The following is a 24,103-nucleotide window of genomic DNA, read 5'->3' on the forward strand; positions in this document are numbered from 1 at the left end:
GGGATATTATTCCACCCCCAGGTGGCTGCCATCATGTCCATCCCTCTCTCTTTTGGGCTCAGTTGCTCTGGTTTAGAGCAGGAGAGTTATTGGACAGATCCAGATTCAAATCCCGCTCTGCCACTTGCCTACTTAACCTCCCTAGCCTCATCATCCTCATCTGTGAAATGGGGGTGACGACTGTTCTTGGATGATAGGGCAGGGCCGGGCATCTGCATGTTGCTGGCATTGCTTCCCTGCTGCCACAGCCACCTGCCTCCAAGCTGAGCAGACGCCCTCCCCGCTTTCAACATACTCTGAGATGTGGAGGGAGAAAATGGCCACTCGATCAGGTCTGGGGTGCCTGCGGGGGTGAAACTATCTGGCCCAGTCCTCCTGTCCCCCACCCCCACCCACTCTGGGGACAGGTTTACCCTGAGCATGGGAGTCGGGGGGGGTCAACAGAGCGAGCCTCTCTCTTCCACCCCTTCCCTGAGCTCAGAGCTAGAGGTCTAAGGCCCAGAAGTACCCTGTGGCCTGGGAGTGCCCTTCTGATATAGTGACAATGACAGAGGCCGAGGCCACAGTGAGCAGGGGACACACAACACCAACCCCACCCGGCCCTGCAGCTCGATTTCCTTGCCAAGGGTGTTCAGACATCTCTGTCCTTTTCTACCCCTCACAACCCTTTGTACATTTGAGGTCCCAGTTTCTCACCCCCCCACAGTCCTCAATCTCCTCACTGTCTGCCACCTGCACCTGCCCGTGTCTTACCTTGATCACAATCTAAACCCAGCTGTGAACTTGCCTTTGGGAGCTCTCTGGACTTGGGCTGGGACTAGGATGAAGCAAGACAGGTGCTTAGGGTGCAGATTTAAGGAGGCACTTACTCCTTGGCACATATAAGTGCATGTGCAGGGTCAGGGCCGAGGGTGCGTGCCTCCGTAAGTTTTCCTTCCAGGGCCCCATAAAATACTGTGGGTCCAACACGTCACCTCCTCCCCAGGGTTCTCAGTCCATGTGGAGGCCCCACTCTCTGCCCAGGGAGATGCCCTGGCCTCCTCTCTCTCTCACAGACAGCCAAATGCTGTCTTTTGGGCTCTACCTCCTAAATCTCTCTCATGCAGTCCCCATCCCTCACTCTACCACTGTGTCCCCTCCCTGCTGGACACTGGCCACCACTTCCTGCTGCCACTCCTGCCTGCCCATCCACACTCCACAGGGATCTTCCCCATTTGCATGCCTAGCCCTGCCCCTCCTCTATGACAAACCCTCGATGGCTCCCCATTAGCCTGGGGAGAGAGTCCCAGGCCCTCCCCTAGGGCTCTAGCCCCACAGATCCTTTTGAGCCCCGCAACCATTCCAGCTCCCCCTCACCTCTGAGCCTGCACACCTGCCCTTCCCTCTGCCTCACACAGGCTGTTCTCTTCTCTCTGCTTTGGAATACTAGCTGGAATTTCATTTTTTCACAAAATGAGATAGGCTACCCCTCTCCTCTGCTCCCATGTCCCCTGCCCTGTCCTTTGTATAACTCTCACCTGCTCAGTACCCACATTCCTCCCAACATACTACATTTGACTAGCACTGTTGCTCCCCAAAGCCTAGAACAGTCCTCCACACAGCACAGACACTCGATCGGTATTTGTTGCATGGATACATGAATTTATTAATTAAACATGGATGGATTGTTATGTAGGTGGCTTTGGTGGCTGGGTGGGGACAAGGGGAGATACTATATAAGCTGTAGCCAGGGCCTGCCCGTGGCAGCAGGTGGCTGGAGGGAGAAGGCCATGCCACCTCCAGCAGGCTGGGTGCTGATTTTAATGGCCTGGCAGTGAGGTGCACACATGGCAGAGGCCTGCAGAAGAGGTAATGCCGAGAGGGCAGCTCTGCCCACCTCTAATTATTGCTTGAGTCTTTCTGGAAGTGCCAGCTGCCTGCCCCAGGGAGCTCGGTCTCATCCATCACAGTGTGAGCTTAGGGTGGGGCAGCTGCCACTGCCAGTGGGGAAGACAAGAGGAGGTTCCCAGGGGCCTTTGGGTCTTGGAGAGCAGAGGCAGCCCCAGGCTTGGACCGTGCTCAGCTCCTGTCCTTCCTGTCCCCTGGGCAGCTGAAGGGTACCCCAGACTCTAGGGTCCCATCAAGAAGCCTCCAGAGTGGCCAAGGAGCAGGCTGGCTGAAGAGGGGTCCACAGCACCCCCCAGGCAGGGAGCCTCAGATGGTTTGGTGTCTGCTGACATGGAAGCCCTTGGGAAGATGGTGCCCTAGTGGCCAGCTGGGCAGGTGGGCAGCTCAGGCCCGGAAGGAGGCCTTGACCACGCGGCCCTTCAGTGGCTGTGGTGGCCGGAAGTTGTTCACCATGTGGATCCTCTCATCGTCCTCCGAGGTGAAAAGCAGGCTCCGGAACTTCTCCATCTTGAGAAAGCAGAAGGGATGTTCAGGGCAGAATGGGAATGCTGTGGTCCTCTATGACCCCAGATGCATCATCTGCCATACCCTACCAAGCCAGCTATATTCCTTTCTCCTCTTGCCCCTAGGGCTTGTCCCTAATCTCCCCTACTCATTTACCTCTTAGGGACCCCAACCTTGGTTACTTATTCACTAAGGGCCTCTGAGCCTGGACCCTGCTCCACTCAGTTCCAGTTCCAAGCCTATCTAGATAAGACTTATCAGCAAATGTAGCATTCAGATTCCAACAGAGTAGGGGTGGTCCCAAGATCCAGGGATCTCCTCTCCTAGCCTGTGTCTAGGTCCTAACGATTAACAGTCAAGCTAACTCCCAACCAAGAATCTAAAGGTTTGTTAGCAAAAGATAGGAGGGAGCCTTGATGGTGGGACCACAGGGTATGGGTTGCTGGCTGGGACAGTCACCCTGCCTGGGGTGGGCCCTGAGTGCCACATGCCTCCACCCGGTGCTCTGGAAGGACTCACCTGCCTCTCAGAGACGCGGATGGGCTCCCGGAGCACAATCCAGGTGACACTCTCACTGAGCGGGGGGGTCGTCAGGGAGCCCAGGTAGGTCCAGTAGTGCCGGCTGGCAGGCAGGAGGCACTTGGGGTTGAAGCAGCTGAACTGGGCCTTGGTGCCCTGGGGCAGGATGGGGGAGCCCAGGAATCAGCATCCCTCCCTCCCGGACCAGACCTGCAGCTTCCCCACCCATTTCTATCAGCAGGATTTAGGTTTCTCTGTGGTCCATTGATGCAAATCACGGGCAAATGTCTGGGACCCAAGCTGCTGTCTCCCAGCCTAGCCGGGCCCTCTCCATCCCTTTGCTTGTATGTAAAAACTATGGTTCCTGGAGCTCTTTGGCCACCATGTGCCCTCCCTTGCCTTCAATTGCCCTCAGTGGTGCTGCTTGTCAGACCACCATTCATGGGACAAGCATCTTCTCAATCCTATACCCACCCAGGTCGAATGATCCTGATGAAGAGTCAAGTGCAGGGCCCTGTGGGTGCTGGCCACCACCACCCCCCTGGGCTCAGCGAGGGTTTGCTGCCAGAATGAGGGAGAGGATGAGCCCACTCAGTGATCCAGCCTCTTCCTCCCACCCGTCAGGCTGCTCTGGGCCAGAGGGACAGAACCCTGGTCTCACCTTAAACCGAACCATGTAGAGTGCATCCGTCAGACGGTTCATGCTGGGGTGCTCATCCCCCGTCTATCAGGGAGAGGGTAGTGTAAGTCCAGAACCCACTGTGTTCCAGAACTAGGGGCAGGCCAGGCCTCCCATGCCCCTCCTGGCCCCAGGGGAACCACCACTCACCTCCAAAAATATGCCGACCACAGCCAGGCCATCAGGTGCCGAGGCCGCCTCCCCAAAGGTGCTGTACTTCTTGGCGTTCCAGTGAACCAGGTGCAGCTGTAGGGGCAACAGCAGGCCGGTGCTTAGCACCTCCAAAGGGCCGTGGGACCTCTGATCCAGGCTTCTCTCATTCCCGCCTCTTTGCAGGAGTGGGAGACTGTGAAACCTCCCAGGCTTGGGATCCTGGGGGGCCCAGGAAAGCCCCAGAAGGCCACAGTAGCACCTGCCCCGTTCTGGGCCCAACCTTCTCCTGAGCCTCAGGGGACTCAAAGAAGAATGTAGGGCTCAGGCCCTGCCTTCCAGTGAACTAGCTGTGAAGTAGAGAGTGGCCATCCAGTGTGATACCTCCCTGAGGAGGTGATGCCTACAGTTCAGTCCGGGAATAAGTAGGGGGTTATCAGATGGAAGTCTTGGGGAAAGGCGTTCCAGGCAGAGAGAACAGCATAGGCCAAGGCTTGGAGGTATGAAGGAGCCAGGTGTGGACAGGGGATTGATCCCACGCAGCTCAGTGTGGGAAGAGGTTGGGTAGAAGATGAGGCCAGGCAAGGTTAGTTCATGCGGGGCCTTGAATGCCAAGCTCAACCTTGAGTGGTTCACAGCAAGGTTGTGGTGGGACTGGATTGACCCTTCAGAAAACTCCTTCTGGATGCACAGACCAGGACAGCAGCGGGCAGGGTTCAGGCGGAAGACCCTGTGCTGGGGATGAGTGGAAGGGGTCTCTCCCAGAGGTCCTGGGTGCTCCTCCTCCCGCTCTTCAGAGCCCCACCCGGGCACCCCCAGCCCCTGACTACCCAGCCACCCACTCCTTCCCCAAGTGGCAGAGGATCCAGGTGGAGGAGGGCCCTGACTTACCTCGCTGGGGAAGGACTTGCCGTCCACGGTGTGCTCTGAACCTGCGTCATGCTTCTTGCCCCAGTGGAAGTGGAACTGCTTGAGGCGGTAGGGCCCTTCCAGGGGGCCCCCAGTCACCACTGTGGGTAGAAGTGGGGCGTGTGGCAATCGGTAGGAGAGGACTCACATAGCCCCATGGGTGGCAGAGCCAGGACCAGGGCGGCAGTCCAGGAAGGGGATACATTTTTCATTTAGAAAATTCACTGGGCTGACTGGGCTTGGATCAGTCCCCACCAGCCCCCTCGGCCCTTGAGCTGGGCCAGGGCAGAATCCTGACAGCCTGCAGGTGGCAGAGAGATCCGGGACTGATAGTGTACAGCTCTCCATCTGGCCGTCTTCCTCACTCCTGCCTGACCTCCCACGGAGGCTGGAGCCCTGCCTCCCAGGCCCCTGCTACCGCCAACAATTAGGCTTCCCATGTCTGGAACCCTGACCCAGAGCTGGGTCAGAAGGATTATTTTGTTTAGTCCTCGTAATAGCCCATGAGGGACAGACCCTATTATTATCTGTATTTTATAAAAGAGGAAGCTGAGGCACAGAGAAGGCAAGGCATTTGCCCTAGGTCACACAGTAAGGCACTGTGCTAGGGTATAAACCCATATCTCCTATTTCTGGAGCCCAAGCCCCTAATCACCAGGCCTCCCTAGAACCTTGAACCTCCTCTAACCTTGGTGTTTCCCCAGAGGAGGAGACCAGCTCCTAAAGGTCCCTACCTTCCTGGTCAGGCCCAGGTGCTTCCCGTGCCATCTCCCCCACAAATGGCCTCTTTGGAGGGCCCCGTTTGTGCTGGTTTTGTGACTTTCTCACCTTGATACCCGGTGAGCTGGGGCCACGCACAAGGCCTCCCGGGACTGATAGAATTTCCAGCTGAAAGGGATCTGGCAATGAAGGGAGTCCCAGACAGGCCTGAATGTGAGCCCCTGGATCAGGTGACGGCCCCAGGCTCAAAGTTCCACTAGGCCCCTCCATGACAGGCGACGACCAGGCCAGGGCCTTGCCCCTGTGGCCCTTTGAGGAGAAGGAGGACAGGATAGGCCCCTCTTTGCTGTTCTGCCTTATCTGAGAAGCAGGGCCTGTCTCCTGGGCAATGCTAGGGTGCCAATAAAGGGAATCTGGGGGTGGTGGCTGTGGGCAGGGCTCCAGTCGGGCTGTCCCATCCCCCAGAGGCAGGAGCAGATGAGATAGGTCTGTGTGGGGCCCACCCTCTGAGTATGCCCCACCCAGGACCCCATAGTGTGGTCTACTGAGGGAACTCCCTCCCTAACCCCTTGAACTCGGCTCCCTTAGCCTCTTCCCTCTGTTCGGACCACAGAGTGTGCTGCCATCCACTGTGCGCTGACCATGTATATGGTACTCTGCGGGCATCGACCCATTTGACCTCCAGAGCAACCCACAGTGGGTGAGTGGCAGAGCCCCAACCATCTCAGTCCTCTTTCCACTGGCTCCCTGCACCCTCAGGCCTGGGAATTCTGGCGGGGGACAGGGGAGGGAGCCCCAGCCAGGCCTGAACATGAGACCCCAGCCCAGTGATCCAAAGGCATGACCTTCCCCAACCCCAGTGGCCTTCACTGAGCTGCTAATATCTGAGTTGAGCCCTCATTGCCCTCTGTAGGCTGTTAGAAAGGATGTATAAAAACAGCTTCTTTATAAACAGCCATCGAGGATCATCTAGAGCCCCATATCCCCTGCGCATAGCTCTGGGTGATTTTCTAGACTTCGGTATCAGGAAATACTTTGTTTCTCTCCTGAGGATCTATTAGACTCCCTCCCTTCTGCAGCAAGAACTATAACTGATCCTCTTTCTCTTTTTTCCTAGTCTACCAGGGAACTCAGGACTAAGCAACTAGGTTCACTCTCCTGGTGAAAGATCTGGCTTCCTTCATCTCTGCCTTTCGATTTACTATTTGAAATTAAGTTCCCTTGAGTGTTTTCATTGTATTTGTGGGGAGGGGAGAGAGAGGGGCAAAGAACCAGTCACTTCCTTATATAAGAAACTAGTAGGTTCCCTCCTCACCCCATTCCACCACCACCCTCCTTCTTCCTCCCCCATGTAGGCCTGGTCATAAGGACAAAAATCATTTCCCTGAACAGCACTCCTGAGACCTCTGCCTAGGAACTTATTGTGAAAGAACCTGGACTCTAATCTCAGGGCAAAGAGGTCTAAGAAGGAGCTTCCACGAGTTCCTACTGGCTTCTTTCTGGCACAAGATGGTTGGACCTTGGGGTGAAGGATGAATTGGAGAGAGAGACCTTTGGAGCTAGATCAGGCTTGTTCTGGAATCCCCAGCTCACAAGACTCTACTGGCCCATCCGAGAGGTGGGTTCTTAAGAGGGATAAATGAGCCACCTGAGACTTTAGCAAAGGGCCTGGCACAAAGAAATTTTAGCTCCCTTCTCTCTCCCTGCTGGGCTTGGCCAGATCACACAGGGAGGAGGGTTTGGCTTTAGGCCACAAAGCAGGTCAGTGATGGGGCAGGGAGTGAAAACAAACCTGATCTGAAACACTAAATGGAAGGGAAGGAAGGGAATTGGCATTTCTTGAACATCTGCTATATGCCAGAACTCCAAACGTCACTTCTTTTTTTCATGTTTCCTCTCTGTGACTCTGGAGAGTAGGTCTTATTGCTCCTATTTTATGCATAAGGAGACCGAAGCTCAGCCCAAGGCTTTAGAGCTGGTGAGAGGTGGAGCCTTCCTTACCGACCACAGCATGCTGCCCCTCCTGAACCTGCCTAACGCAGGGTTAGGACCCCAAGGGGGCACAGGCACTGGGCTTTGGCAGGGGCCACTTACCGGTTCGGTCATCGCTGTCATTGAAGTCTACCTGGACAGAGTGGCCATTGTTGGTGATGCTGAGGGACATGCAGGCCTCATAGGAAATCTCCAGTGGCTGCAGGCTGGGTGAGTACACAGCCTGGCTGGATATGATATTGATAGGTGATTGGCGGTCTCCCTGGGCAATGGGATACAGCTTGTGCCAATTCGAGGGGCCTGCAGGTGGGGAGGGGGGCAAGGACTCAGGCCAGCCAGGATCTCTGGGCTTCAGGCTGAGGACATCCTGGTGGAATGGTCTCCTTGGCATCCTTCAGAGCTAAGCCCCTGCTTTGGAGCTGCACAGCCTGGAATTCCAATCCCTGCTCTGACACTTCCCCTCTCAGCCTCCATTTTCTTGTCTGTGAAATGTCCTCACTAAAGCTCACTTCCCAGTGCTGATGGGAGGCTCAGAGAGGTCATGCATGGAAGGGAACATAACACAGCTACAGGCTCAGGGGCAGTTCTGAGTAGTGAGTCCCCCCAATCCCCCAACCCACAACACTAGCTCAGGGAGGCTGCTAGGTGTTTGAAGTCTCTGACCTGACTCTATCGGGTATCTCGCCTCTTCCTGCACTTTACACAATTTAGTCTTAGTGTTTGTGACAATAATAGCAGAAACTCACATCAGCCTAGCTTTAGCTCTGTGACACATCCTTGCTCCTCACAACTACCTTGTAAAGTAGAAACCAGTGTGATCCACATTTCACAGATGAGGGAACCGAGGGCCACTCACGCATGTGTGCACACACACTCACTAGTATAAATACACAGCATGTGCATGTAGTGCCCCCAGCTGCCCTCCCCACGCATGTGCCTGCAAGTCTGTAGAGATCCTCATATGTGCACACATATGTGCACAATGACCTGGGCTCACTAGGCCCAGAGCAGCCAGGCCCAGAACACGCATGTGTACAAACACACGCACAGCCCTGCAGACTACATCTAGCATACACACATGTACCCTCACATGCAAACACCCCCTGTTGGAAACCCAAGTTTGCATGAAGGGACCACAGCAAAACCCATGCCCATGCATACACACACACACACACACACACGCACGCACACACCTGCATGCACACCCACGGGCACCCACCACCTGTCTCCCAGAGGCTCCATCTGCAGCCGAGAGGCTCAGCATCTCCCTGGGGAACATCCTGAGATGCAGCCTATTTTTAGAGCTACTGCCGGCTGGTGCTTCTCCCCCTTTTTGGCTTCTTAAGTTTTCCTGAGAAAACAGCAGCAGGTGCCGACAGAGCTGTGTCCCCAATGGATGACTCAGAATTGTGGCCCGGCCCCGCTGGGTTATTTTTGAAGCCTTGTGAGCACTGCCGCATGTCGGCACCTCTGTCCTCTGTCCTTCCCTGCCTCATTGCCCCTAGACTGGAAGCCCTGGTCTGGCTGGGTGAGGGCCAGGGCAGGCCCTACGGGACACTGGCTGCTCAGAGCTGGTGGGCAGGACTAGCAAGAAAGGCTGGAGTCAGAGGACTCTGACTCTGGGGGAAGCACCCAAGAGTGGGCACTGAGAGGAAGACAATCTCCCACGGGTTCTCTCAACCTGCCCCTTCTCTGCCTCTTTCTCCATTTCTGCTGGTCTCTGTTTCCTTTTTCTGAATGTTTCCAGCTCTTGCATGCCCAGATCTGGGGTTTCCCTTCCAAAATATGCTCCTTTGCCCTTGGGGTCCCAGAGGAGGCTAGAGACTCCACACACCTCCCTGACTCCCTCTGGTCCATTGCAACTTTCTGTCTCCCCAGACTGCAGTGCAGGACCGCCCCATCCTCACGAAGTAGCTGCCTCTTACCAGAGAAGTGGGGCTGGGGGGTTTTCTTCCCACCACCATGTCCTCTCCTCCCCACCCCCACCTGCCCTGCGCTGTTTCCCTCCTGACAGCCTGGATCTCGGGTCTTCACAGTTCATCTCGGGGAACTGGGGAAGCTCTTACCCGTCACCCCCCAGCCCTGCTTGGTAAGAAATGGCCCAAAAGGGAGGTGGCCTGCCCCAGACCCACACTCAAGCCGCCTGGCTCTCACCTTCTGCCTCTTCTCCCTTCCTCTGCATCCTAAGGAAACTGAGGCAGGATGGAGGAGCAATCTTCCTGGTCAGAACAGGAGGATAGTGTGGGCCACGGGCTCCCACTCCTCACACCCAGACGTGCTCAACCGCCCTGCTCGCTGTAGACAACCAGACACATGCGTGCGCCCCCAGGTGCCCCATTCCCTCACATACCGGACCACAAGGCAGCTCGGACACTTCAGCGGGGAAACTCTCCCGGGGACACTGCGCCCTTGCCCACGCGGAGCCCAGCTCCCCCGAGGTCCCCGCACACACGCCGTGCGCGCTCCCCGCACAGACACCCGCGCACAGCGCTCCGCCGCGACCAACCCCCCGCTGCCCTGGGCCACCTCCACGCGCCGCGCACGCCCGGGCAGAGTGCGTGAGTGTCGGGGCCTGGGGCCCAGCGGGCAGGGCAGTCAGGGGCTGCGCGGAGGAGGCGGCAGGGCGCGCTCAGCTGCCAGGTCGCTCGCAGGCGGCGGGGCCAGCCCGGGCGCAGGGTGGACTTTGCGCCTGGCGCGGGGGCACAAGGGCTTGGGTCGGATTTTGGGGGCTGCACGGGAGAGGAGTCCCTGTCCAGCCTGGCGGGTGGGGGCTTGCGGATTGGGGAAACCGGCTGGCGAGAGAGTCTGGGCGAGTCCAGTTGGGTCCGGGGTCTGCGCCTACCGTCGTCCTGGCCGTAGCCCCAGCCGTGGTGGCCGGTCATGCCGCTGCGGTCCCGCAGCCGTGCACCTGCCGGCTCGGCTTGGTCCGCTCTTTCTGGATGTGGCACCGGCCCCGCTTGCTGCCGCGGAGCAGCCTCTTAAAGCAGCGGCAGGCGGGAGGAGCAGTTCCTGGGGGACCCGCCCCCCACCCCCTAGCAGGGCCAGAGAGGCCGGCCCCGTCCCGCCCTCACAAGCCCGCAGGCCCGTTGTGCCCCCAGTAGAGATGGGGGGCAGGAGGAGGTAGACCTCTGCCCCCACCCCCCTCCTCCACCCTGACCAGACGACTCTTCCCCCTTTCCCCCAGCCCGTGTATGGACTTGGACACGAGAGGCTGCCCATGCTGAGGGCTGCACCGTTTCCCGACATCGCATCCCCTCCGCAGGCTTGTCTCCGACCTGTAAATGCCACCACCGGGGACCTGGGCTCTGGGCCCTGAGTCGGGTTGGAAAGTCCCCTTAAGCTGCAAACCGCACTGACCATCAAGTGTCCAGAACTGGAGCTTCCTCCTTTTGCCAGATGCTGTCACAGGTTCTGGGCCAAGCTTTGGATCCTTCTTGTAGTGTAACCCTCTCAGCTACCCTACCACATTGAGTGCTTCCAGCAGCCCTATGTGACAGAGTAGGGGACTGAGGTCCAGAGAGGTGAAGTGACTTCCCCAAGGTCATCCAGCCAGTTTGTCTCACTCCAGACACTGTGGTCTTTACCATTTTTCCTTGGTGCTGCGGACAAGGGGGTCCTGTGGGTATGGGGATCTGGGAGCCTCGAGGTAGATGGGGAGATAGCGCTGGCAATCCAAACCCTTGGTCAGAGTCCCAAAGGGGACATGGGAAGGAGTGCCATCAACCAGTGGGCATGGGACAGACAGACCCACAGACACCAGCTGGCTTCCCCATGAACCAAGTCTGAGGCCCTGCCTCCCACCCTTCCTCTCATTTTCTCTGCTGCTTCCTCTTTGCCCATCCCTCCACAGCCTGCTGTTTGTTCCTCCTCTCCCTGCCTCCCCATGACCTTCAGTCCACCTGCTGGGAGCTCAGGCCTCCACCCTACACTCAACCTCAGCGCCTGCCATGGCCCAGCATTTTCCCACCCCCAAGCTCTGGTCCTTGCTGTGCCCTCCACCTGGTACGTCCTCTGTCTTCCACCCACGGTGGCTCCGGCTGGCCCAATCTGATTCATCTTAGGGTGTGGCCTTGTGCCAAGGATAGGGCTTGTCTCTGGCTGGGCCTCAGCAGGCAGTTTTGGAAAGACAAACAGATGGGTGGATGGAAAGACAGACAAATGATCCCACCCAGGGCCTTGTACCCAACAGGAGTTGAAGAGCCATTTGTAGAATGTCTTCTAGTTTAGCACATTGACTGCTGCACTAGAAAAAAATGTTTTTTTCCTTGGGGCCATAGTGTTTTACTATGAAAATAGTATGAAAACTTAGAAAACAAAACGATCCTTTCTAATTTAATGAAAAATTTATTATTTTTTTATTTTTTTTTGTGCATGAGTTATATGCAACTCGAAAAATAGTTCCGGCAGCTCCCAAGGTGAAGAGATGTGTGAATTACATATGCTTCACAATCCCTGGGCTCAAAACTGGCGTGAGTTTAATACAACTCACATGGCAGTTAATGTGTTAGACCAAGACCAGAGGGCACTATTTCAGGCCTCGATAGTGGCTGAGCTTGTGAAGGAATCTGCCATCCCATCTACTGCCTGATTCCCCTACCTCTCTGTGTCTGTCTTAGTTTCCCTCTCCCAGGCCCTGAAGCCCAGATAGAATTGGAGAGATTAATTCACAATTGGTTGGCTGGGCTAATGTCAGTGACAGCCCAGTCCTGTGAAGATGCTCCCTGACCCAGGAGTGGGAAGGGGCCCTTAATATAAATCTGACCTTAGGATGGGAACAGGAGACTCATGACAGAGGTGCAGGGGGTAGCCCCCAAGACCAGCATATGGCAGAGAAGCCAAGGCCCCAGGTCTCTAAGTCAGAAATGCCATCTACAGGTCAAGAAGACAAAGGCATGCATCTGGGTGAGACCTGTAGCCTCTGTCTGTCTCCCAGAAGAGCCAGCCACCCTTCTCTTGGGGGAGCTGCAACACCCTTATGGATCTGAGGATGGCTTGACCACCATTGACCCACTTCCTCCTCAGAACGACTCAGACCTTTTCTTTCTTTATTTCTAGTACTTAAAAAATAACATTGGAATTCTTCATATAGTTTTGCATCCAGATTGATCCACACAGCAACCCTGGGGGGGGGCAGTTACCCCATTTTACAGATGAGAAAAGCAAGGCCCAGAGAGGTTGACTGATGGGCTCCAGGGTGCACAGTGAGTGACTGAGCAAGGACGAAAGCCTGGGACTGCTGGGTCCATTGTTCAACATAGTCTGCAATTACAGGAAGGGGAGGAAGTAGATTTTTAATTTGATTCTCATTTGCATATGCAAGTCTTCTCTGGAAGGACTTAAGAGAAGCTAGGCAGAGTGTTTGCCTCCTGGGAGGAGATGGTGACCAGACAGGAAGGGTGGGTGAGGATGTGGAGTAGGGGTGGGAAGTACACTCTTTACTGCTACTCCTTTGTAGCTTTTGAAAGAATTGAAGTATGTATTACCTCTTTAACAACCAAATAAAAGGTGATCCAATTCTTTCCTTCCAGCAAGCTGTCTTCGGGCTGTTTTCTGTAGGAACTGGGAGCTCAGGCGAGGGGGGTGGGCAATGGAGTTTGCTCTTCTCAGGTGGAGCACCAGTTGCCCCAGCAGCCCACTCAGGTTAACTTGGGGGAGCCTGTGCCCCCACTTAGGTGCCTCCAGTCTCAATTACATGCTGTTTTTCAAGCTGAATTGATTTCTCTGCTCGAGAGTTTCCTCTTTGGTCTCACTGGTGTCACTGGCTCCTGGTTTTCACTACTGGATGAAGGGAGGATGGGGGCTCTGAGGACTCTCAGGAAGGCTGAGGGAGGAGGGTGTGAGCAGCTTGCCAGGCCATGCCTGCCGTGTTTATCCAACAACCTTGGCCAGGCTTCACTTCCCTTCTTGATGAGACAGTGCGGTTTGCTCTACAGCAAGGTGATGAAGAGATTGTTCTTGCCCTGCCTACCTCATGGGGACCCCTGTGCACATGCTTTGAAACCACAGACGTCCAATGACGTACCAACAGGCAGAATCATGCCTCCTTCTCACTATGTATTATGTACAGGGCCAGTCGGCCAGTCTAGAGGCCCTGTTCTTTGTATTTTTAAAAAGATTTCCATTCCAAGTATGTGTGTATATGTGTACATGCAGTGGGATGGAATGAACCTGGGCTATGGACCCAGAAAGACCTGGGCTTGGCTCCCAGCATCATTGGTTGTGTGACTGGGGGCAAGTTGCTTCACCTCTCTGAGTCTGAGTTGGCTTTTTTCCATCTATAGGATGGCAATAGAGAGTGTAGCAGGCTAGTAGGATGGTCAGATGAGGGGATGTCTATAAGATTCCTGGTACCAAGGATACACACCTCAGACCCCAGGACCTCTGCTTTTTCCCCTTTCTCTTAGCTTGTTGGGTACATTTAAAACTTCAACCATTCCTTTTCCCATTATTGTAGTGACACCTATTCATTGTAGAAAATTTGGAAGAATCAAAAAAGCATATAGAAGAAAATTAAAATCACTGGCCATGTCACTATTGAAGGATCACCACTGTTAACTTTTGAGTGACTGTCCTGCCAGGCTTATCTGATATAAGTTGAATATCCCTTATCTGAAATTCCTAGGACCAGAAGTGTTTTGGATTTCAGATTTTTTCGGATTTTGGAATATTTGCATATATAGAATGAGATATCTTGGGGATGGGACCCAAATCTAAGCATGAAATTCATTGATGTTTCATATACACCTTATACACATAGCCTGAAGGTAATTTTATATAATATTTTAAATACTTTTGTGCATGAAACAAAGTTTGTGTACCTTGAACCATCAGAAAGCAAATGTGTCACTATCTCAGCTATCTGTGTGGTATCATGTCAGTGCCCAGAAAGTTTCAGATTTTGGATTTTGGATTTTTGGATTGGGGATGCTCAACCTGTATGAGTAGTACTTAAAAAATAATTGGGAGCATAGTTTTGTGACCAGTTTTTTTCTTCTAATGCCCTGTGGTAAACATTTCCTTGGAGAACTTGACACTTAATATTTACACACTGCTGTGGTGTATGAGTTATTTTCACTATTGTAGATAGCACTGCAGTGAACGTCCTTATTTATACATCATTATGTGTGTCTGATGATTTCCTTGGAATAAGTCACTAGAAGTAGAGTTACCAAATCAGATGATATATATATACATTGCCACTAACATATTTTAAAATGTAGATAGTATGGTGGAGATAGTTTCAGAAATGTGTTCTTTCATTGAACAAACATTTATTGAAGACTTATTAGATGTCAAGTGCTGGGCCAGGCATGGGTGATACAAATGTGAGCATTATGGACCCACAGCTGCCTCAGGGAGTTTGTGGGATTGGAGAGAGAGGCAAGAGATTAGCCAATGAGCATAAAGTGAGGATGGACGGGGTGGACAAGGTCAAACAGGGAGGGCTAGAGTCTGAGGCCTGGGGAGGGTGTCCTGGGTTGTGATTCATTTTTCCTGGCTGGTCTCCCACAGATTATAATCTCTGCTGGGGTAGAGCTAGACCCAAACTTACTGGGAGCCCAAAAATCCAGTGTGCCCTGGCTGAGACCACCCAGGATGGATAAAATAACAGACTTTAGCTGGGGTCTGGCCAAATCTGTTGGAGTATTTGTTTCTAATCCCTGTACCACCTCTTAATTTTTGGTACTTCAATCTCCTCTCCAAGCCTCTGCTCTCTGTAAAATAGGGTTAGCAGCAGTATCTATTGCATTGGGTGGTTGTGAGCACAAGAGGTGATGCACATCAAGGGCCTGCCTGGCATATAGCAAGTGCTCAGTAAACCAGGGTAGGATTGGGGTTAGAGGGCCCAGTTTTCCCACCTATTCAGTGGGAGGTTGGCTTAGGTCAGTGGTTCTCAAACCTGAGCATGCATCAGAATCACCTGGAGGGCTTGTTAAAACAGCTTCCTGGACCTCACTCCAGAGTTTCTGATTCAGCAAGTCTGGGATAGGGCCCAAGAAGTTACATTTCTAACAAGTTTTCAAGTGATGATGATGTTGCTGGTCCAGGACTACATTTTGAAAACCAATGGCCTAAATCAATTAGGCCGTGGCTTTCTGGTCTGATACCTCTGGTCTTCTGCTCCCCACAATAGGAAAAACTCAGGAGGGAGCCCTGAGTTCCTTGATGGCAGGGCTTGTGAGTGATCAGCTTGCACTGCTCCAGCACAAGCACCTTTACATGCTTTTATGGGTTGAAATATATCCTGTCCAGAAGTTATTGAAGTCCTAACCTCCTAGTACCTGTGAATGTGATCATATTTGGAAATAGGACTTTTTCAGGTGTAATCAAGTCAAGATGTGATCATTAGGGTGAGCTCTGATCCAACGAGGCTCATGTTCTTGAGAGAAGAGACACAGACAGAGACATAAGTGGAGAATGCCATGTGACAATGGAAGCAGACATCAAAGTGTTATAGCTGATTGTCTGCAAACCACCAGAAGCTAGGAAGAGGTAAGGGAGGTCTCCCCTACAGGTTTCAGGAGCACCGTCTTTGATTTCAGACTTCCAGCTTCCAGAATTGTGAGACAATAAATTTCTCTTGTCTTAAGCCACCCAGTTTGTGGTTCTTTGTTATGGCAGTCCTAGGAAACTAATATACTGAAGTATCTTTTTACAGATACCACCAACACAAACCTTTTCAAAATCATACAGGCAGTATGACTCCCCCCACCACCCCTCACCAAATTTGGGAATGTTTCCTTTCACGCAGTCCATGACTGCAGTGAACATGATAGCCTAAGCAGCAAACTCTCATCTGCTGCCTTTTGACCTTCCTATATTCCCTGGGCGTATTTTATTATCCCTTATATTTCACCTGTACAACTGGAGAAGGAAATGTGACAGCATAAGCACCTGATGAGGTGGGAAAGCATCATGCCTCTATTTCCCATTAGTTCTGTTCCATGGGACCTGGGAAGGCATGGGAGGGTGTGCCCCCACCCTGTCCTAGAGACAGCGCCCAGGGGAATTGCATTCATCATTACTGCATCATGACCATCAAATGTGCCCCCTCCCTTGTCCCCATGCTATGGGATTAGAGGTGGTGATCTGTGCTCATTTTTGCCTTATTTCAGGCAGTCATTAACCTGAAGGTGCCTGTAGGGTCCGGGAGATTCAGGGGATGGAATCCTCACCTCCCTCCCAGCTGATCACCTGGTTCCCAGCCCCCCATCCCTCTTCCTCATGGAGTAACTTCTTTCCTTGACACCCATCCCCACAGGTCAGGGGCTCTTTTCAGGAAGTGGAGGACTTTAAATTCCTCCTTGCTTCTATGCTCACAGTTCTCACAACCCCACCCCTGCTCTTCAACCTCCCCTGACCACTTGCTATCCTTCACCCGACCAAACCGTCTAGCACCTGTGGCCTGTCATGACTTCTCTGCCTCCTAGAGATGGCACCTGGTATTCCTCCTGCTTAAAACACCCTTCCATCCCCACACCACATGAAACATTCCTGGAGAGGGGGAGTGGGTAAGGTTCTTCTGTGCCCCCCTCAGCACCCTGCTTCCCTCTATCTAGAGGAAGGCCACACTGTCTCGTAAGTGCTTGTTCCTTTCTCCTCACAAGACTGACGTTTTCAGGAACAGGGCCGGGGAGCAGCTAGCTTTGTGGTTCAAAACAGGCCCTCAGGGTGGGCTTTTCTTGAGAGGATGGGAGAAATAGGTGAAAAATAACTATCATCATAATGAGTTATTATTTATACAAGATTTTGTGTGAGTCTGGCCCCGTGTATTCAAGATCTCATTTAAGGCTAAAAGACACCTGTGACCGAGACCCATTTATCCCCATTGCACAGGTGAGCAAGTGAAGATTCGAGAGGTAAAGGGCAGATCTCACAACAAGTCGTTAAAATCCAAGTCTGCCTGACTTCCATCGAGTCCCTCACAGTTACTGCACAGACTGAGGGAGGAACTCGTAGGCTAGCAGGGCTGGGGAATCTGGGCAGACCGGACGGCCAATTCCAGCCCGGCTCCCCGCGGCGCCGCGCACGCCCGGGCCCGCCACTCACGCGTGCGCAGTGCAGCGGCGGCGCCCCCTGCGGGCGGCGCGCGGGAGGCGGTGGCGGCGGCGGAGCGCCCAGTGCGCTTGCGTGCGTGTGGAGCTGGTGGCGGCGCTCGGTAGGAGTTCTGCTGTTCTCCGCGCCGCGGGCGCGGCCATGGCGCAGCCGGGGAAGCTGCTCAAGGAACAGAAGTATGATCGGCAGCTAAGGTGAGCTGGGGCTCACCGAGCCGAGGGCTGGCCGGCGGGCTTCTCTGCGTTCCGGCCGGGCCTAAGCGCCCGGGTCGCGCGGTCGGGCCTTCCTCAGGCCTCCCGCCAGGCCGGGCCGGGCCGTGCGGGGCGCGGGGACCTGGCGCTCTTGTCTCCCGCCAGGGGCCGGGGTGCTCCGCGAGGGCCAGGATCCCCTTCCCCCAAGGGGCGCGCCCCCCAGCGGTGTGCGGTTCGAGGGGCGCGGTCCCTAGCATCAGCCGGGTCGCTGGAGCGGCCACCGGCCCCACCTCGCTGCGCCGGGGATCCTAGTTTTGCAAAATGGGGGGGATCGGGACCCCATCCTGGCCGCCGAGAGCGGCACCGAGTGTTATGTATTGTTCTAAACCAGCGTTGTCCAATAGTAAGGTAATGCTTGTCTCATGTGAGCAGCATATATAATTACAAATTTTATAGCAGCCGCATTTAAAAGGTAAAAAGAAACAGGTGAAATTAATTTTATAATATGATTTATTTAATCCAGTATGTCCAAAATATTACCATTGCAACACGTAATCAATATAAAAAGTTATTGAGATAATTTACTTTCTTTTTCATACTGCCTTAGAGGTACGGTATTTTACACATACAGCACATCTCAGGTAAGACTAGCCTCATATCTAGTGCTTAGTAGCCACATGTGGCTATGGGCGACCGTAATGGACAGTGCAGGCCTGAACGGTCAGACCGGTCCTCGGCTACTTCCCCACCCTTGTCTTTTTGCCTTGCACTTTATTGAGCATCGTCTTTGTGTTGAGGCAATGGGGATAACAAAATTCCTTGGCTTGCCTCCTTCCTGGAGCCTCTGAGACAAGAGAAGTTATAGTATGTCCCTGGGGACTGGAACATCCATTAGCACCAGCAGCTTAGTGCTTTATTGGGGGCGTTCAGGCACTCAATTCTGAGAACACCCTTTAAGGCAACCATTACCTCTGTTTTACAGATGGGGAAACTGAGTCTTGGAGAAGTTAGTTAACTTGCCCAGAGTGCTCCATGTTTTTGAGCCAGGATGTAAACTCAGGACCTTCTGGCTTTTTCAGAGCTGGTACTCGGTCACGTCACTCTGCTTCCAAACTTTTAGGGAAAGAAACAAGGTGACAGAGCCCTTATACCCAACTTAAATTTTCTTGTAAATTCTTGGAGTTCTTTTGTTTTGAATGCAGATATAGCCATATATGACAGAGCTGAGATGATAGTCGAGGTTAGTAAGCAAATGTAACAAAAGAGGGTTTTTGCTGAGTCCATTCCGGTTTAAGGACCGAACTTTACCTTTCATAATGAGAACTGGTTATTGGTTTTGAAGTGTCAGAGGGAAGCAGTTCGAAGCAAAGTCGTTTGGCCAAGCAACACTCAGCAAGGCCCTGGCTCTTCTTAGTTAGGCCAGCAAGAAAGGATTGATTTCTTGTTTGGCTTCTTCTTGAAACATGTTACCTAGAGATGCACCAATATTCTTGGTTTTTTTTTTTTTTTTTGGATGTGGAGGATCTTGATATGTTGCCCAGGCTGGAGTGCAATGGCTATTCACATGTATGATCAAAGTGCACTATAGCCTTGAACTCCTGGGCTCAAGCAATCCTCCTGCCTCAGCCTGCCAAGTAACTGGGACTACAGGCACATGCCACAGTACCTTGGCTTGAGGTGTACCAGTATTCTTAAATTCAGTCTTTAACTACTCAAGCATTAGCATTTATCAACCGTATATGTCAGGTATCTTCTGTGTGTCCCACTTTCATGGAAAAACAGATGCTTATCGTCCATCCAGGCTATTCCTCCATTTATTTGACAGCTGGTTAGTGATTACCTACCATAAGCAAGGCACTGTGCCAGGCACTGGGGCTCTAGTGGTGAATGTAGGGGGTGGTCTGGGCCCTTATGGATCTTATAGTGGAGTACAGAGATAGATGCTTAGCAAACAAAAGAACCAAATGAGGCAGTTGCTTGTTATGTGCTCAGGAGGACATACTGGCTGCATAATAAGGGATAATCTGCTTTAGATCAGGTGACAAGTCACATTAAAGTTGATCAGTCCTCTGGACTGCTAATACCTATCTGACTATGGCAAGTCTCTAATAATTTGAGCTCCCGCTATACTTCTTATACTGACAAGAAAAGATAAATTAGTTAATAGGTTTTCTGAGGGAAGGTAACCAGATTGGCCCAGATGCCATGATACGTGTCTGATCATGTACCTTGCCCTGTTAATATGCCAGTGTGAATCAGGTTATAACATACATTCTAATTCTTACTACATCTTTGTGTTAATGTATGTATCTGTTAATCGTGCTTTTAGAATGTTCATTGGTGTTAGATTTTAAAGCACTCCTGTAGAAGTTGATGTGAATCTTTTCAGATAATTAGTTTTTTTGGTAAAGCTTTTGCTCACTGTTGCAGATGTCACAGTGATAAGCCCTATGTCAAGATCTTAAATGCAATGGATCCGTATAACTTAAGAAGAAATGAAATTAGAGAACAGACCAGATTTTAAGTCCAAGACACTTCTTTAATGTTAATAAGTATGTCTAAAGACTCTGCGTTCTGTAAGTTATCTGGTTTGAAAGAGTAATGGATAAGGAGCGAGATGACCAAGTTTCTAGTTCTGATTTTACTCTACCCTGGGCCCGCCAACCATGCAAAGCATCAGCCTGTCCGAGTCTTAGCTTATTTCACTGTGCAGTCCCTACAATAACATCTGTTCCTGTTTCCCATGTTTGCTGTGGTTGTCACATCAATTACTCTATGCAAAAACACTTTAAAGATTACTGTTCAAATAAGAAAGTTGTATTTTCATGAAAGTTTTGAAAATGTTCAATTTGTGTCTTTTTTTGTAGGTTGTGGGGTGATCATGGGCAAGAAGCTTTAGAATCTGCTCATGTTTGCCTAATAAATGCAACAGCCACAGGAACTGAAATTCTTAAAAACTTGGTACTGCCAGGTAATGTAGTTTTTTGGTTGTGTTCTAAATTTACTTCTTTAAGGTTTTTACCTAGAAATACGTATTCTTGACTGACTCTGTTTTGTCTCCCAGGTATTGGTTCATTTACCATTATTGATGGAAATCAGGTCAGCGGAGAAGATGCCGGAAATAAGTATGTTCTATTCTTTTCAAATATATACATATTAGGGAAGGCAGTGCACTGTCATGGGAGGGCAAGTCTTGCATCCTGGCTTCACCTCAGTCAGGGTGACTTGACTGTCTGGTGGATATCATCCTTGTATTTGGGATCATGGTGAGAAGGGAATGAGTTTATATAGGTAAAGTGCTAGCACAGCATCTGGCCAATAGGCTGTTAATAAAAGGTACCTATCGTTACTGCCTTAATTGTTATTAATATAAAGGAATAGTCATTATTCCTTTATTTGTGAAATCTGGACACTTTCTAAACCCTTGCATTGATTCCTAGGTGTTAGTATATAATTAACAATAATTGTATTTTTGAATCACAGGAATAATAAAAACAATATCTTTTATTTGTGGTCTCTTTTAAGCTTAGTCCCCATATATCTCTTTCTGTACTGTCTCTATAAAAATGCTGTTTTAAAGGTGACCTGTGTGTTCTTCTTTAATGATTATCATATTTAGACTTTGAGAGCATTCCCAAATTTGGATTTCAAGCTCACCTTTTCAGGGACTTGGAGTCTGGGATCTCTCATTGTATTTGTCAGTAAACAACAACAATGAGTAAATATAAGGAAAGCCAGAATTTAGTTCATATTTAGTTTCGATATCTTCTTTTTGGTGTAGTGCAAGTTTCTGCTATCCATAGCATAGCCCTGTAATTGAAATCTATCAAGGGAAAGATTTGTTATCTTTGTTTATTTGTTATACAGCAGGAGTTGTACATGGAACACTGGTTCTAGGGAATGTTAGTAGCTGTTAAATGGGCCAATGGTCAAATCAGTTTGGGAATGTGTCAAATGAAGTTAAAATTTCTTTATCATAAGGGTTTAATATCATATATATTATTTATATTATGAATTTCCTAAAGAGAAATATAGCATATGGTGTTTCCCTAACTGTTTTTAACCAAGGCACCTTTTCCTGTCAACATCTTGTATACTTTGGGAAACATTGATTTATTAGCCTATTTTTTTTTTAAATTTTTTCTAGAGATGGGGTCTCACTGTGTTGCCCAGGTTGGTCTCAAACTCCTGGCCTCAGGTGATCTGTCTCAGCTTCCTAAAGTGCTAGAATTACAGGCATGAGTCACTGCACCTGGCCAATTAGCCTATCTTTGTTTATAAGTTTCATCCAATTTTCTTCCTCCAGAAAGACTATTATAATCTGTAATCAAATATATTTGTTTTATACTATGAATGAAATATACATGCCATTACAAACAACTTTTCCTTTAGAGTTAAATCTTAATTTTTTTTTTTTATTCTGTCCACTTTAGTTTCTTCCTTCACAGAAGCAGTATTGGCAAGGTAAACAATCATTTTGTTATGGAATATAGTTGTGTATGAACATCTAGTGATGTCACTGTATTTTATTGCTTGAGAAGCTTTGACTTTATTTTTTAAAAATTATGGATACATAATAGTTGTAAAAGAGCTTTGACTTTAAAAGAGCTTGTTATTTCTCAGAGAAAAAAGTTAACTAATTTTTATAACCTTGTGAATCTATATGTTTGGTAGCTTAAGTATTTAGAAGTCTGTGTATTTACATTGTATCCTGTTTTTGTTTTTTTTTTTTTTGAGAGAGAGTCTCACTCTGTTGCCCAGGCTAGAGTGCTGTGGTGTCAGCCTAGCTCACAGCAACCTCAAACTCCTAGGCTCAAGTGATCCTCTTGCCTCAGCCTCCCGAGTAGCTGGGACTACAGGCACGCGACACCATGCTCAGCTAATTTTTTTTTTTTTCTATTTTTAGTTGTCTGGCTAATTCTTTCTGTTTTTTAGTAGAGATGGGGTCTTGCTCTTGCTCAGGCTGGTCTCGAGCTCCTGAGCTCAAGCAACCCTCCCACCTCCTCCTCCTATATCCTGTATTAAAGCTAAATCTTGGGTAACGTTAATATTCAGAGAGGAGTATTCTGGTTAACAAAATTTTTAACTAACAGTTAACCAGAACATTCTTTATCTTTGTATTTCAAATTGAAAATCATAAGACTGTATTAGTTAATGCAATATTCTCAGTAGAATTGAATGTGATTTTAATGATTAACCACTCTTGTACAGGATCGCAGATGTGGGAGGTTAGAGTGAGTCTGAACTTGATCCAAGATATCCCTGCCTGCTACCCAGAGTTTTTTGGTCATTTGCCTAATCAGAAAAGTAGCATGCAAATAATGTGGTCATTTAATAACTCTGGATAATAATGGTTTAGCTTTAAGTAATATTCTGGTTGAATCTTTGTTTAAACACTTCTTCGGGACTCAGAGTTGCATGAAGTTAGGATAGTTTTACAGTGTGTTTGCCTGATCTGTAAATTGGAGAATTATGTTGTGACCAAGTTTTTTCTAATTCAAGTTAAATGCTTTGTTTTTAAAAAGAACCGAGCTCAAGCTGCCATGGAATTCTTACAAGAATTAAATAACGATGTCTCTGGAAGTTTTGTGGAAGAGGTATATATATGTATACACATTATTATGTCTGTGCTGAAATAAAATTTTTTAATAAGGTCCTAGAAATTTAGAATTTTTAATCTTTGTATCTATCATTTGTGTTTAGTTGGAGCTGGATTTGTTGCCTCATGTGTTCTAAAATATCTTATCTATTTCTGCCATGTTTAATATGACTGTGAAATTGTTGGATTTTTTTTCCCCTGTCCTATTTAGAGTCCAGAAAACCTTCTAGACAATGATCCTTCATTTTTCTGTAGGTTTACTGTTGTGGTTGCAACTCAGCTTCCTGAAAGGTAAATTTTTATGTTAATATGTTTTCATTACGATTTTAGATTTGCATAGTTTTATTTTCTCTGCACTAAGATATGGTTTTTAAAATTCTTAAATTCTATAGAAACCTTTAATTTGAATCTCTTATACATCTTCTAGCATTGAAAAGATGAGGAAGAGAAAAATACAGAGATGTGAAACTTTTTTGGATATATTAAGAGCAGTTAAACTGAACATTGGTTATTTTTTTAGTGATTAAAAACTAGTTAGAATTGATTATAGGAATTATTTGGGGTTGTATACATGAGTTTTATAAATATTTTCCTCTATCATGGAAACGTTTAAAAAGTGTCTTTCATTAAAATTCTGCCTTAAACAACAGACTAGGGTTTCATATCCCTGTAGTCCAAAAGCTATACTTTCTTTGAGACTACAGCCTTGTGGAATTGCTTGGTTTTCAGTGTATTCTTGACCTGCTTATGTAAATGCAGTGGATATATCTTTGCATTTATTATTTAGTAAGACATTTGCTTTATTTTAAGACATTTTCATGTTTAGCATGTTTCATGTTTGGCGTATTTCCATTGCTTATGTTCTTATTTATTTTGCTTTTTTTTTTTTTTTTTTTT

General features: G+C 49.7%; 2 protein-coding genes across 3 annotated transcripts in view; one reads left to right on the forward strand and one right to left on the reverse strand.

Annotated features, from left to right (window-relative positions):
• Window positions 1–1,620: 1,620 nt before the first annotated feature.
• On the reverse strand, window positions 1,621–10,350 carry CA7 (carbonic anhydrase VII). 2 transcript variants are annotated; one of them, XM_012660604.1, is made up of 7 exons: window positions 10,203–10,350; window positions 7,463–7,660; window positions 4,631–4,749; window positions 3,740–3,835; window positions 3,572–3,634; window positions 2,911–3,066; window positions 1,621–2,394 (listed from the first exon to the last, which is right to left on the reverse strand). In XM_012660604.1, the coding sequence occupies exons 1-7, from the start codon at window positions 10,240–10,242 to the stop codon at window positions 2,272–2,274; spliced, it is 795 nt and encodes a 264-aa protein (XP_012516058.1). In that variant the 5' UTR covers window positions 10,243–10,350; the 3' UTR covers window positions 1,621–2,271. The 2 variants fall into 2 exon arrangements, with proteins under 2 accessions (XP_012516058.1, XP_012516059.1); XM_012660605.1 differs by lacking the exon at window positions 10,203–10,350 and adding an exon at window positions 9,515–9,810.
• Window positions 10,351–17,463: 7,113 nt separating this feature from the next.
• The window catches only part of NAE1 (NEDD8 activating enzyme E1 subunit 1), a 25,074-nt gene continuing 18,434 nt past the window's right edge, over window positions 17,464–24,103 (forward strand). Inside the window, exons 1-6 of the mRNA XM_012660460.1 lie at window positions 17,464–17,610; window positions 20,475–20,578; window positions 20,672–20,732; window positions 22,041–22,071; window positions 23,133–23,204; window positions 23,418–23,498. Coding sequence (XP_012515914.1) covers window positions 17,558–17,610; window positions 20,475–20,578; window positions 20,672–20,732; window positions 22,041–22,071; window positions 23,133–23,204; window positions 23,418–23,498 — 402 coding nt within the window. The 5' untranslated portion in view covers window positions 17,464–17,557. The remainder of the gene's footprint in view (window positions 17,611–20,474; window positions 20,579–20,671; window positions 20,733–22,040; window positions 22,072–23,132; window positions 23,205–23,417; window positions 23,499–24,103) is intronic.

The sequence above is a fragment of the Propithecus coquereli genome, unplaced genomic scaffold (assembly GCF_000956105.1).
Source record: "Propithecus coquereli isolate 6110/MARCELLA unplaced genomic scaffold, Pcoq_1.0 Scaffold67, whole genome shotgun sequence".
Classification (NCBI taxonomy): Eukaryota; Metazoa; Chordata; class Mammalia; order Primates; family Indriidae; genus Propithecus; species Propithecus coquereli.

Bases quoted from the DNA above. Each gene is read 5' to 3' on its own strand.
- CA7 (XM_012660604.1), bottom strand. From the start codon at position 10,242: ATGACCGGCCACCACGGCTGGGGCTACGGCCAGGACGACG. The intron at 4,750-7,462 runs GTAAGTGGCCCC...TTCTACCCACAG, and splicing joins TGACAGCGATGACCGAACCG to TGGTGACTGGGGGCCCCCTG. The intron at 3,067-3,571 runs GTGAGACCAGGG...ATCCTGCCCCAG, and splicing joins TCTACATGGTTCGGTTTAAG to GGCACCAAGGCCCAGTTCAG.